This window comes from Rhodamnia argentea, chromosome 10, assembly GCF_020921035.1.
Source record: "Rhodamnia argentea isolate NSW1041297 chromosome 10, ASM2092103v1, whole genome shotgun sequence".
Lineage (NCBI taxonomy): Eukaryota > Viridiplantae > Streptophyta > Magnoliopsida > Myrtales > Myrtaceae > Rhodamnia > Rhodamnia argentea.
Genome location: NC_063159.1, coordinates 15,000,989 through 15,015,457, shown reverse-complemented (window position 1 = coordinate 15,015,457; position 14,469 = coordinate 15,000,989). Strand labels below are relative to the sequence as shown.

At 39.7% G+C, this 14,469-nt stretch overlaps 1 protein-coding gene across 2 annotated transcripts; it reads right to left on the bottom strand.

The window, feature by feature from the left end:
- Window positions 1-2,995: 2,995 nt before the first annotated feature.
- Window positions 2,996-9,785, bottom strand: LOC115733464 (amino acid transporter AVT1A). Of its 2 annotated transcripts, XM_030664130.2 has the most exons (13): window positions 9,431-9,785; window positions 7,413-7,696; window positions 7,042-7,256; window positions 6,871-6,894; window positions 6,611-6,791; window positions 6,303-6,522; window positions 6,086-6,221; window positions 5,965-5,984; window positions 5,711-5,856; window positions 4,681-4,724; window positions 3,806-3,868; window positions 3,265-3,382; window positions 2,996-3,157 (listed from the first exon to the last, which is right to left on the bottom strand). In XM_030664130.2, exons 1-12 carry the CDS (start codon window positions 9,634-9,636, stop codon window positions 3,290-3,292), a joined length of 1,632 nt encoding a protein of 543 aa, XP_030519990.1. In that variant the 5' UTR covers window positions 9,637-9,785; the 3' UTR covers window positions 2,996-3,157; window positions 3,265-3,289. The 2 variants fall into 2 exon arrangements, with proteins under 2 accessions (XP_030519990.1, XP_030519983.1); XM_030664123.2 differs by having other exon boundaries at window positions 2,996-3,382.
- Between the last annotated feature and the right edge of the window lie 4,684 nt (window positions 9,786-14,469).

Here is a 14,469-nt window from a genome sequence, read left to right as displayed (position 1 = left end):
TCTCCCGGCAAGCACATGCATAATTCTTGACAACTAGCATTCACAAACACCGCAACCGATCCAAAGGAAAGTGCCGTAAGTGCCAATACATTACAACTATCCAAGACTTAAAGTCATTTCTTAGAGACAGAAGCCAGAAAAAGCACAATGCGTTTTTTTGTTTTTTCAAAAAGGCACTGTTTTTTTTGGACTACAGTTAATAAGGATCTATCGAAAACTCAGAAGCCATCAATGACTAGGCTTCACCTATTCCCAAGAAGCTACCACTTACAACTCAGCAAACATTAGCAACGAGATGCTATTGTTGGAAACACACAATCTAGAACATAGCCAGCAACAAGCAAAGCATTGAACTTGGAGAAGAGGACGATAACATAGTAAAAGCACATACTTTAATCAACAAAAAAAGAGCAAAAGTGCCCCCACACAAGAGAAAAAAAAAGGGAGTGAGACAGAGAGATTAGTTGAGGTATTAGGAAAGACAGAAGAGGGAGACAGATATTAGTTGAGGGATTAGGGTTGACAAACGCAATAAGAAAATAATCAAAGGAGATGGAGAAAAATAAAAGAAGAAATGGGAGTAGGTTTACTTACGAGCAAGGCAATAAAAACCGACCGAATCTTACTAGTATGAAAATTTGGTCCTTTGGATTTTAATGAAACAATGGCGATGGATTAAATCGGTTGCAATTTATCTCATCACTAAATACATCAATTGCGTAACTAAGTCGTAGCATATCAGGTATTGCTTCACCGTGTATAATTCTTATTAGCGATGTGCAAGCATGTATATGGTTATGGTATAGTTGGTGTAGGAATGGACAGGGACAATGTATGATAGTTTAAGGAAAATATGGAATGGGACTAGGAAAGATGGTTTCACTAATTTATAGAAATGATTTTATCTAGACTTTTCTACAAATATATGTTTTACAAATATCTTGTGCATGCTAGATATATTTCTGAACTTCACTAGCAAATACCCATTCTAGACATACTCTAGAATTTATAGAGGACTTCACCGCTATAGTAAATTACACTAGATACATCTAGACTTTATTTTACAAATATCTATTCCACAAAAACGTTGTGCATGCCAGATATTTCTGGACTTCACTAGCAAATGCCCATTCCAGAAGTCTCTAGAAATTGGATCACAAATTCCAACAGAAATAAAGATTCTTTTTCTAGTTTCTATTGTCCAAAGCCACGGATCAACCCAGGCTAAGCAAATTCATAGACCTTCTGTCGCCAGCTCGCCCGGTGGAGCAAAGTTATTTTCACGGTTACTTTCACCGCATGCACTCGTCTTTAACGATATTGTGAGCAAGAAGACATGGGACTTCAATGGAATTATTGAATGCACGAAATCGTCACTTATTGTCGAGATGGATGGTCTTATCGAACTCCACGACTTCTGTTCGACACGATGCAGACATGACGGTCCAACGGCAATAACACGACAGTCCACGAGATTGATCCCGCCTGCATAGGACGGAATAAAGGGAGGCCGAGAGGAGTAATGGTCCCTCCAAGAAACTCAAAACCATTATGTTTGATTTGAGCTTCGGCTGTCGTTTGTTTCACGAAAAATATCAAAAAAGATATTTTTCACCCATAAAAAAAAAACACAATCAAAAATGAGGAAAATATATTTTCCTCTTTTTGAAAAATTTCGACTTTTCTAATTTTTATATAATTTTAAATTTTCTTTTCCTTGTTTTTCAACTTTCTTATTTTGCAAGTCGCCTGCTAAAAGTGAGGACGAGCCTCACTGCGAGCAAACTCGCCTTGCCAGATTTGGTGAGGTCAAGCGAGCTCGAGCCAGCAAACGGTGACACCCGAGGCCCCACCTCCCTTGGGGCCAATCACCGGCCATCACTGTGGCTGGCAATCGACCAGCCAAAGAAGAAGGAAAGCAAAAAAGAAATAATATTAAAAAAATTAAGAATTTTATTTTTCAAGGGAAAAAAAAGTAAAGATAAAATAAAAATAAAAAATTATTAGAATGAGCAAGAAGGAAAATCAAATCGAAATTCCCATACCAAACCATGAAAAAGCTTTTCTAGTTCACATTCAGATTTTAAGCAATCTGATCTTTAAAATTTTTTCCTTGGCCACTAGTGGCGGACTGGTGGTACCTTCCACGACTCGCCAGGGGTTGGCGTCCGTCGCGGGGCTCCGGTGAACCTTGTGTGTGTGTGTGTGTGTGGGGGGGGGGGGAAGAACACCGTCGCCCACCTCCACTACGGAGTAATGCAAAAATGGCGGCGAGGGTTCACTACCTTCGCTGCTGACTTATGTGAATACGGTGATCTAGGCCGGGGTCGCCACTGCCTATGGAGGCCAGGTTGACGAGGGCCAGGCTGGCGAGGGCAAGGGGCCCCGGCCACTTGGACCCGCCGTAGATTTGGGCAGAGCGTCGTCGCTCAGATCTACATGTAGGACCCAAGGCATCTGATCATCCCGAATTATTCGAGGAAGAGCTAGTCAATGATCCTATTCTCGATTCAAATCCACTTCATTCACGATTTACTGCATCTCATACTCGCCTTTCGTACTCTCCAATACGCAGGTCAACCTCTTCCGAATCACCCGAGGAGAGAATGAGCAATCCAAGCGTCACCCTCCTCCTCCATCTTATTAGGCAGATCTGTCTCAGAAGATGCACGGCGTTCCTCGCACCCCAGCTACCGTCTCTCTTCGTCCCTTCGACCTACCTGGACATGCTCAGCTAGACTTTCACGCCTTTTTCCCTTCCCGAATTTTTCGGGTTTCTCCGTTCTTATACTCCACGTCAGCAAAGGTCAGAGGAGCGCGATGACGTGTCGCTGGCACGGATGTCCGTGCACTGATATAGCGCGGACGTGGCTTCCCACCTCAGCATCCTTCTGGTCTATAAAAATAACAGATGTTTAATTTCACCGCGTGGTATACAATTTTTACTCATGTCCGCTCATATATTGACACGTGCACATTGACGTTGAACAAGAACTTGTTCAGAAAAAGCTTTCAGCCATGGAAGCTTCTTCGCTTCGTTGTTAAGAGAGATCTGTTCATCCATGGCCGTCACTCGTCCGACCTGAGCCACCCCCTCCGTCCTCTACGTGCACAAAGCAAGGACAGTATTTAGTCCTCTTCTTTTTTCCATCTCAAACTGAGCAATTAACACTAAAAAAATAGTTGACGATCACACGAATCCGGTGCTGAAGTTCCATGAAGCTTACAAGATATAGGACAGACTACTGATGCCTAAAGTTCTATCAGATTGAGTGGCTGAATCTCCTGTTCAGTAATTCTTTGCAATCTGGGAAATGGAAGAGTATGTCCCCAGCACAGCACTGACAACGCCCACGACCGCAATTGCGGTACTCAGGATCACCTGAACATATCAAGTGAAAAAGCAAATCTATCAGCAATTGGAGCAGTGGACAGAAGGGAACTAAGCCAACAGGATCTCGGTGTCTGCAATTTATCAAATAAGACGGATGCCAAGTTATTCTGCTTAGTCAGAGATAAGAACATCAAAGCCACTGCCGAGATGACCTCTCGCGGACTAGTGCTCACCAAGTTAATTTCTGGATTCAAACTACTAAACTAACCATTGAAATCCATCTTCTCTTGAAAAACTCTGTTTTTCTACTTTCTAGCCCCAAAAGGGGGAATGGAAGAGCAAGTGTGATCTAAACTGTAGGAGCCACACCACCCTATCTTGTGGCTATAAGCCTCGTACTTTTACTTCTCTCCTTCAAGTTGAATTCACTTCTGCCGATGCAAGTTTTAACCAAGATCAAGTCTGAAGTACCTGCATTTTTGTTGCTTTCTTCCCCATAATCCTCAGAAAGCACAAAGCTGGCATGATTACTGCCTGAATCAAAGATGAAATTTCACATGGTTCAGAAAAATCACGAGCAAAAGACTTGCGTTCTACAATAACAGATGAGATGGAGAATCCAAGAGACAATAACAAAGCCTTAACAACGTCGAGTTATTGCTTATACTCCTCAGGAGGATTGTTGTCAAATACTATGAATTAACATCACGTAAACAGGTCACATCCTCAAATGTCAAACAGTTGAAACTGATAGAATATCAACGCAATGGCAGAATTTTACCAAGAAGAATTTGAGGATCTGCTAAGCTAAACCGATTAGCTTTGTTGTCTAACAGAAAATAAACTCTGAATTTTACTAGATCTTATTTTGTTGGAGTTCAAATTGCTTCTAAGTTCTCAGAACATGTAAAAAAATGTATGTAGTCTCGAGCCAAAATTGAGAGACGTGCTTGTATGATTCAACTACAGAATCCTTGTACAATTGCCACAGCGAAAACTTAGTCCATAATAGACATGGAATGTGGACTCAAAAAAAACAAAAAAAAAGGGACAGAAGTGTGCCCAATAGTGCCTATATGCTCATATACAGAGAATAGCAAAGATGAGGTCTATCCGTTGGAAAATGTGAATGAGATAGAAAGAGGTTCAGAGTCAATCAAATCTTTAACAAAAGGCAGCACAAGACCTGGTTCTGAACTTGTTAAGAGTGAAAATGCTCCATTTATTAATGTTCCAAATATGAATGGACACAAATTGTTTACTCTGGAAACAAACATCAGATACAACAAGGCTGTACAGAAGAAAGATATAAATCCAAATTCTAGTTAATGAGGTAATATACCTACCACAAGAACACTTAGGAGGGAACCGATTAAAGCCATTACAAGGCCTGCATCAAACCAGAAATAATTATACTAACAGCATCACATTAATGTCAATACTTGTATGAAATACTAGATATAGCTGGAAAACATGGTAAGCAAACGGTAAAAGTTGGAGCAAAGTTATGGATATTCCATAATATGAGGTTTGTGCTGATGCAAATTCTAAGTACTTCATTTACTCTTTGTATAGTATGCTCTTCTGAAACTCTAGAGGCAAGCATCCCTCATCAGTATGTGCAGATTCAATTGTAGAACATGCTCGAGAAAGTTCTTAACATCAAGCATCTATTAGTGTCTCCATGAGGGTTTCTCATAAAAGAAACTGCAAAAAACTATGTCAAGTGTGGCACTTCAATATAGATGTGACGAATATCTCAACCTAGAATATTTGAAGGTATTACCATGGAACATAATACTGAGGAATGGAATGTTTCGTAACAGAGAATCCGTCAGGCTATACAGTTAAAGCACACTTACCTTTGCTACATGTTAATGAGGAAAAGGAAAAACTATTTTAAGTGTCCCTAGTATTGGAAGTATCAATATTGAATGAAAGATTATTGCAGCTCAAATTTTCCAATAGCCTCGAAGAGTAAAAATTCCAGTAGTCCTCCATTTTTAGTTTAGCTAATATCATCTTTGGCAGTGCGCAAGCAAAGGCCGCTTATTTCATTTAAGACGCGAGATGAAAATACTTTGTCACTAACCAAGAAAAGAGAGGGAGAGAATGATTTCAATTTTTCAAAATAGGACTTGACAAATGTGAGGAGGGACTACCACTGAGCTAAATCACAGCTTTTTCTTTTCTCCTGTTCAGAATTGAAGATTGGAAGCAACACACTCCCAATATATATCATCAACTCAAATTGAAATGCATGCCAATCCGCCAGATACCTCCATAGTCTTACATAGGTTTCATATAACTAAAGAATATTTCAACAGTAATGATGAGGCTGAACTATTTCTGCGAAAAGGAACTTAAAATATTTACCAAAGAAAGGAAGAATGAAAGCAACACAAACTGAGGAGATGACCAGGGTTGTTCTAAGCAGAATATAACATAAGAAATTGTCCGAGATTCCTGCAGGCAGCAACTCTTCTATGCTCCGTGCCAACGGGTTCATCAACAGCGCATATTTACAAATGTTCAGGATACAAAGTATGTTATAAAAAGTAGAGATAAAAAGAAAAAAGAATTCATCAGTTTAACTGTCACCACTCAAAAATGCATTGCAAAAAGGATATTTAGTGAACGGATTGATGACCTGCCAAAGAAAAAATGAAGGGGCGCTTAGAACCCACAAAGGTATTCATTTCAACCAGGGATAGAAGCATTGCAGCACAATGCACAAAATCGCCTACTCACTGTTGTCCATATGGCAATTTTGGAAGCAATGGAATGTTCTGGCATGTTCAAGGTTATCTGGGATAATGTACTTTGACCAAACATGAGATATCCCATGACTGCAACGCCGCCATATATTAAGACACACATGATGAAGCTGCATATACAAGAAAACTCGTAGGATATAAAAACGAATTAAGCAAAGTATGTTAAGCATGTATCAGAAGAAAGTCCATACCACACAATCAATGCCTTGCTGAATTTTGTTTTATCAGCCATTGATTGATAGATGTTTGGAAAAACAGAATGTCCAGAGTAGCAAAATCCGTACACACCAATGGCAAATGGAATGCCACTCCAATTCACTAAGGGACTTGTTTGGTGAAATCCAATACCCTCTGTAGTACCAAGTGTCACCACGCAAAGAAATATCAAAGCTGTAGCAATTACTCCTCCAGCTGCCAGGATGCAACGCGAACACAGATGAATTTCGCAGTTTAGATACTAAAAGAACTATAAATGTTACTAAATCAAGGAAATGCTTGCCTGAGAGGTATGATATTACTCGTAGATCCCTCAACCAAACTGTAGGTAGCACAACGAGAGCGGTTAAAATTCCAAAAAGGTGCAAAGAATCCAGCTGAAAACCAGCCCAGTCAAATGATACTCCAGGAAATAGTCTGGTGAGGTTATCCCCTTCCAAAATAACAAACTCCACACAGTATGACTGCAGACAAGAGCTTGGATAGTGAATAGGCTGAATTATCACAGCAAAAGTAAAAACAATGCTTCTACTCCGAACTTACATATAATTCGGTGTACAAAATGATCTGCAACAGGAAGCAAGAAAGACAACTATTAGACTAATGGCAATCCATTGCCCTGCCATGAACCTTTCTTTCACTCTCCATAAATGACAATTTACCCACAACTAATTAATAATCAAGCATTATTACACAATGAAATCGTAAACTCACAGAAATGAAGAGACGCCCATATCTCCCAAAGGCAGCTTGTCCTAGATCTGGGTATGTAATGATGCCTTCTTTGCTTTCAAAGCAGTCTCTCATGAGAGAGGCAGTGTAACAGCATATGATGGCGAAAAGAACTAGAATCGCGAGACTTGCCCATCCAGCTTCTTTTATCGTGCAAGGTGTTGATAGAAGCCCCACTCCAGCCAGTACATTGATCCCTATTTTGGAACCAAGGCATCATAAAACATCTGGTAAACAAAAGTGCTTAATTCATGCCAAACGGCTATGGAAACAAGGGCACTAATGGAGAAGTAAAAATATTCAAAATATCACTTGAAGATGTCAAGTGGCCACTAGTGCAATTCCCTACAGACCATGAAAAACAGTCTGGGTGAAGCTACATCCATGACTGATTGGCAATTCTCCCGTGAGCTGCTGGTGATATGAAGACTTAGCTGAATATGATGATTGTGCTCTTGATATCACATCTTCCTCCTTTGGATGTTTACTTTCTTCAGTCAGTAAAGGAGATCTTGAACCTGCGTCTACGTTACTCTTGGGGAAACCATTGTCACAGCTCGAATATCTAATACTTGGTGAGCGAACGAGAAATCCTAAGTTTGGCGACAACGAGATGGTATACGAATCTGTAGTTTCCCTGCAACAAAGGGTAGAGAATGGTAACAAGGATGAAAGTAACAAGGTTAGCACTTCAAAACTGTGAAGAATAATTCTACAATGCAAAATGTTGAGGACAACATTTGAACTCTACCACTGCTGTTTTAGCTAAACGTGTTACTTGTTCAGCTCAGGAAGAAAGTTTAAAGTAGACTCGAGAAATACGGACATCAAAATGCAGTACCACACTGGAATAAAATATTTTGTTTCGCACAACTATTACGCATATATTTGAGTACTAGACAGTATAGCTTCATTGGAGCAATTTATTCACTCTTATTATTGCTCTAACAGACGCATGCACTTGACTGTTTTGTTTTCCATTATCAGAATTTCTTTTCTCGTCAAATCAACACTCTTACAAAAGCTATTGCATAAAGCAAACATGCACGGCCGCACTTTGCAATCATGTGGAGAAAGATCTTGGCCTCCTGCTTAAAGGTGACGACTCTTTCACAAATCGTATATGCTGGGAACACTGACTGATGTGGGACAAGTTGTATTCATTGGGAGTCAAAGATGTTTGGTTGTTGTAGGTGGACGCTTGTGTCACGAACATGCAGTAATTGGATTATAGTAATGTGATGATCGAGTGAAGTGCTATATATTGCAGAAAAAAATGATGAACACAATAATAAACAAAATAATAAAATTAATTGGACATCAATTTTACGTGGTTCAATCAATGTGACTACTCCTCGAGGAGAGCAGCACAAAATTCCACTATAGACAAGCGACACAACAGAGAATATAACCACATTCGAGTCACTCAAATACTCCCGATGTTTCTTAGCCTTCTATTATACCCGATAACTCAGTAATTAGCCCTCACAATTGCTCGCGGAACAATCTCTTAATATCACAAAGAAATTCAATAATCTATTCGCTTCGAGCACGCTGCACAATTGATTGTTAATGCCAATCTTCAATACGTATAAACCAAGTCCCAATTAGAAACCAAGAAACCTACTTAAACTAGAAAACCACTCAAACTACAAATCTACTCAAAATAATCAGTTTCCTGGTTCAAACTCGACACTATACCCATACGTGCCTTATACTCCTTTGAATCAAGCAAATCAAATATCGAATATACATATCTCTGGCAATTTCTAACGGAACCTTTGACAAAATCTTCTTATTCCAAGAATCAGCACTGCAACAAAGATCCAGGCGGGAAAAAAATGTATACTAGCAGCATGGCTGTAGACTTCAAGTTTTAGAAAACAACTTTCCGCACGAACCAAAATGCTCCTTCAATCTTGACAAAGACACAGTAAAAATGGGGAATCGCGGAAACTCCTAAAGAAAGAAACAAGCAGGAAGCCCGAAATCTATCCTGCCACAGAGTACATTTCCAAGGATCGGCAAAATGCAACGCTCAATCATTTTTTTTCCTTCTTACGATCAACACTCTGTTGAACAACACAAAATCAACTGGATTGTGTGAAAGATCATACGTTTACGATTCACAAGCTCAACACACCCGCTTCTCGGTTGAATCCGGCATCGCTGCCTAAAGCCAACAAAGGCCAAAACCGGGATTCATTGACAGAACCGCCTTCGCTATGAATACACTATACACCAATCGAAAACCAAATAAGCAACGACAACTCGGGAGCATGGCAACTTTTTGCCATACCACAACGTCGCCGTGGACCAACTGATTGGGGAAATAGAAACTAGTCTGGGAAAAACCGTAAGCAGACGTCACCTGTAGCTCTGCGGCCACACTAGAGAGGCTAAGGAAACAGGCGAATCGCTCCGGCCGCAGGCGCCATGTGCCTCCTCTTCTCCTCCTTCGTCGCTGCTACTTCCCCCGATCTTGTTCACCTCGAGATCTCCGTGCTCGCTGTCGTCGACGTCATCGTGCTCCAAGAAGAACTCGGCCTCTCTCTGCTTCTCCTCCTCTGCCGCCATAGCGGAACAAGAGCTGCTGCACTAGACTCAGAAACAGATGGAAGAAGAAGGAGAACGAGAAGGAGAAGGAGAAGCCAATTCCCCTTTCCAGGTGAAGAGAGGAGGTTGAAGAGCTGCCAGAAACGGAAGCGCCGAAGATTGATATTGAGATTGAGATTGCATATCGGTCTATCGGGGAAAGGCTTCTAAACTCTTGTTCGTGTCGGGACTTGGGTAATGGAGGGAACGGCTGACGTGGCACGAGTTCGATTTTACTGACGTCACATCCGTCTCGGTCCCGGGGGGAGGGGCTTGCCACGCGCGCCCCGTTCTTGCTGTTCCTGCGCGCGCCCTGGATTTCGCAAATTGGAGATTTGATTATTCTGATTTTTTTTTTATAAACATGATCGTTTCGTGTGGGTCTACAATAATTAATTAAGTTTAAAATATTATTATTATTAATTTATGTTTATATTATTTTTTAGAGATAAAAATATTTTTTATTTATTCATTTTTTTTGTAAGTGGTACAAACGGTCGTTTTAAAAAAATTTATTTTTAAAATTATTCGTTTTTCACGAAACAAATAAAGACTTAAATATAAACATGCATATTAATCATCTTTTCAATATAAAAGGTAGTATTAAAGTCATTTTGCTTATCTAATTCGTACGCTTGCGAAACAATCACTAGGCTTGTTTAATGAGCCAATGTTTAATTGTCAAAGTATAAGTGAATTAAAATTACATGTTTTTCTTATTTATCCACTTAATAAGCGTCCCAAAAAAATCGATCTAACTTTTATTTTTGCTCTCTCTTCTTATTAGTTCAAATGAACAAAGAGATTGCTAATTTTCATTTTCTTCTTCCCAAATATTCTTTAACACGCGAAGACGAAAAATCAAGAAACTTGACATTTACTTTTGAGGGCATACTCCTCTAAGCATGCGGAGAGATAATAGATTTTGAAAATGCAAGAAAATATTTATTTTTTTATATGCGATGTTAAGAGAAATGATAATTATATAAAAATTGTAATAAATCACACTATATATTGAATAAAGTTCGGACTGTTCATGTGGACTAAGCTAAACAGTAGAATGACGGCCCCCGTTGGATTTCAAATTTATGGAGAAAATTGTCAAAAAAAAAATCTTTACACTTTTAATAATTCAATCATAAACCTTTTTTTATGTCAATTTAGTCATAAACCTTTTGTATTTGTGTCAATTTAGTCCATCCCACCAATAACTTTGACCGGTTGACGTTGACGTGGACGCCGTCCGACGCTAACGGGATAATTTCAAATAATATTTTAAAGACATTTTCAAAATTGTATGTTTTTTCTTTTTTTTTTTTTTTTTTTTTTTTGGTTCACCTTCTTTCTCCAGCTGGTTGCCGGATCAACGACCAGCTAGAGGGGATGGTTGACGAGGCTCGACCTCGCCGACCACTGGCGCCACCGCCATTGGGTGAGGTTGGCCTAGTGAGGCCGAATCACCCCCGGCGACAGCGTAAGTGGGATTGCCGTGGAGAAAAGGCGAGGTCTTTGTGATTCTTCAACGTTCATAGTCGATTGCGAATGCTCTGATTTCTGAAAGTCCGATTAGTTTGGTTGGGCTGAGCTTCGTTTTGTTTTTCATTTTTGTTGTGATTTCCAAGTGTTCGGTTGAATGGATAATAACCGTCAACAATGCGGGGTATTATATTTGTATTTTCCCATCAAAGAGACTCCGAGCAGAAGCTACTAACCTAAGAAATATAAGAAGAATAACCAGATCAGAGAGTGTTAGGAATCGGAAATTGTCGAGAGGAAGGAGTAACTGTCCATGGTTAATAATTGTCGCTGAGCACGCGCATCAGCAGCGGCGCTGGTGGCCGACTAGGTCGAGCCTCCCGGACCCTTGCCTCTAGCCAGTCGCCGATCCGGCAATCGGATGGAAGAAGAAAATGAACCAAAACAAGAAGAAGAAAAATTAAAATAATTATTAAAAATATCCCCTTCAACGCCGCCCGTTCAAAGTTGGCCGAGTAGACCGAATTGGCACAAAACAATGTCTAGGATTAAATTGACATAAATGAAAAAGGTTTAGGACTGAATTGATAAAATAAAAAGATATAGGACTAAATTAACAAAAATGTAATATGCTTAGAATTTTTTTTTTCAAATTTCCCCATATTTATGTGCTAAGTACACTGATAGTTACCCTTGATACGCTCGTCAATCAATGCATTAGTTGCTTTTGTAAAATTTATGAAAATTGACAATTTATTAAATTAACTTAACTAACTAGTGCTTTGATGACATTCATTGATGAGATTCAATTACATTAAAGGGAAATCATCATAAAGAATCCTCGTATTTCAACCTCCAATTGGCATCCCTTATTAAAAAATTTATCATTTTCCTTCCAGTTTTAACCTCTCCTACCTTTTCAAATCCACTCACAATGAATCACCACTTGCTCAAAGCTCCAATCCACCCACCACACATTGCTCAGCCCCTCCCTTCCGGCGCCGCCGCCGACCACCACATAGGCGCCATCTACCACCAATGGTCGCCCTAGTTGAGTCACACCCCATTGAGCTTGACCCGCGGCAGACTCGATTGAAATCCTTCGAGCTCAACCTTAGGGAAGCTCAATCTAGTTCCGTCAAGCTTGACATCGGCCATGACTAAGAAGAGGTAGATGTAGAGAGCATAGCGAGAGAAAAGGGAGATATGCAGAGGGCTCATCCCTAGCGGCATGACGTCGTTCGAAAATGGTGGCATTGTAGTATCAGGTCGCGGTTTGTGGTGGAAGCCCCCGAGATGGAGGGAGAAAGTAGGGTGAGAGAGAGTATGAGGGAAAAGAGAAAATGATTATGATTTGGATGAACTTGAGAGTAAATCGATCTCTTTAGACTGGTGATTTCTGTTAGGGCAAGCAAATTACAAGTTTTCAAAATTCTAGATGTAAATTGGCATTGAAATGAGAAATGAAAAGGGTCATTGAAATTACCTTACAATTGAAGCGTGTAAACTTGTTAAATGGGTGGATTGGGTCATAAATAGTCCAATCCAAATTGATCTACTAGCCCGTTTATGCGTAGTGCAAATTTCACCCATACCCGATCCAACCCATATTACCAAAGCACTTTTATATTTAATCTAATCTTACTAAATCATTGCGAATAATTTTTATAATTTTAAAAAATATGATTTTTTTAAATTTTTATTCCTTTTAAGAAATATGTGTTTTTCAATTTTTTATTTGAATATCTTTTATTTCTATTTATTTTTTAAAAATATGATTATTTATTTATTTATTTTTTCTTCTAAGAGTGGTAGATGGCAAGGGTCGCCGGTCGACCCTCGTCGGTCTAAGAAGAAAAAATGAAAAAAATTAAAACAATCAGACTTTTTAAAAGAAAGAAAAAAAAAGTAAAAGAAAGACAAAGAAATGATAGAAGCATTTATAGGGTTGTCTTAAGTGGATTGTAAATGGGATCACAATGGATTTCTTTATCATCTATTTATTTTGACCTTTTTATTTTTGTTAATTTATTATGCTGACCTGGTAAATTCATTATGATCCATTTAATTGCTTGCAAGATCATTAAATGAATTTCGAACCTATTTCGATAGGCTTAGAAAGTTAGAAGTACCAAACGAGAAAAGCCAGAGACAGCTAGGGGACAGGACTCCCGCGTTTGTTCACGCGCGGAAGGGAAGCGCTTCGGGCTTGTTGGGCCTGCCCGCCGGTTGCACGTTTCATGCGAGCTTGACGGGAGCGAGAATGATCCGACGACATTGCGGATTGTCCGATTCTCAATAATTAAAGGACGAGCCGCGATGCGACGACGGCCGAAACGAAGACAAATAGAAACGTCTGAGCCTCGACCCGACCGGTTCCCACTTGCGTTCCTAGCCCGCCACAACTTTTTTGCCAGCGAGTAGGACGTTACACAGCTTCCTGACAAAATGTTGCCCCACACGTGGCTGGCGGGCGTTATCCAAGAGGAAAAAACACAGAGAGAGAGAGAGAGAGAGAGAGAGGTACAAAATCTAGGTTCCACATGATTCCGGATTATACCCAAATAATATTCCCGATTTCCCCTCGTTTTCTTTATTTTTCATTTCCGGAATTTCCATACGATGATCTTTTGATAAATGAAAGGGCGAGGAGGGGGCGATCGGTCGACCACACAAAGTAAAATGTACATTGAATCCTATCCTTTTTGGATAGTACAAACTTAGCGCGTAGTTTTCACCCGATTGTAGTTCTCGATTTTAGACATGGAATCACCCACAGACCGCTCATGTAGGATCGATTTATGTATTGCACGAGAACCCCACTTACTAATTAGAGATTATAGTACCACCACCATACGCTCTCAGCTCCTTGTCGTTTTCTCTCAATCCTAATCCTCTCATGGACTCGTCTTTCTCGCAGCTCGCTCTCCCACCACAAGATCTTCGAGCGATAAAAGTTACCAGAAATAAACTGACCTAAAAAAGGTACAAGGAGGAACTTAAAGGAAACATGTAGAAGAAATAGAGACGACAAAGATGGAGGATCCAAGGCAGAAGGGGGTTAAAATAGTTGAAACTTTGGGGGTGGAATTGCCATAAAAGTGATAAATTTATTGCAATTATGTTAATTTAGTATTACACTTTTTTTTCTATCAATTCAATCTTAAATCTTTTACATTTGTGTCAATTTAGTCCATCCGGCTAATTTTAGCTAGCCGATCCCGATGTGGACTATTTAAAATAAAATTTTAATTATACTTTGAATAGTTTTAATATTTTATTTATTTAGTTTTTTTTTCGTCCTTGGACTTAGGGCTAGCAAGGGCCAGGACGTCCTCT

What these genes read in the sequence shown, in the direction of transcription:
- LOC115733464 (XM_030664123.2), bottom strand. Translation starts at nt 9,636, where the DNA reads ATGGCGGCAGAGGAGGAGAAGCAGAGAGAGGCCGAGTTCTTCTTGGAG. An exon ending in AAATTGCCATATGGACAACA is followed by an intron (nt 5,985 to 6,085) that starts GTGAGTAGGCGA and finishes TTTCTTTGGCAG; the next exon opens with GTCATCAATCCGTTCACTAA. An exon ending in CCCTCCTAAGTGTTCTTGTG is followed by an intron (nt 3,869 to 4,680) that starts GTAGGTATATTA and finishes TCTTTGATTCAG; the next exon opens with GCAGTAATCATGCCAGCTTT.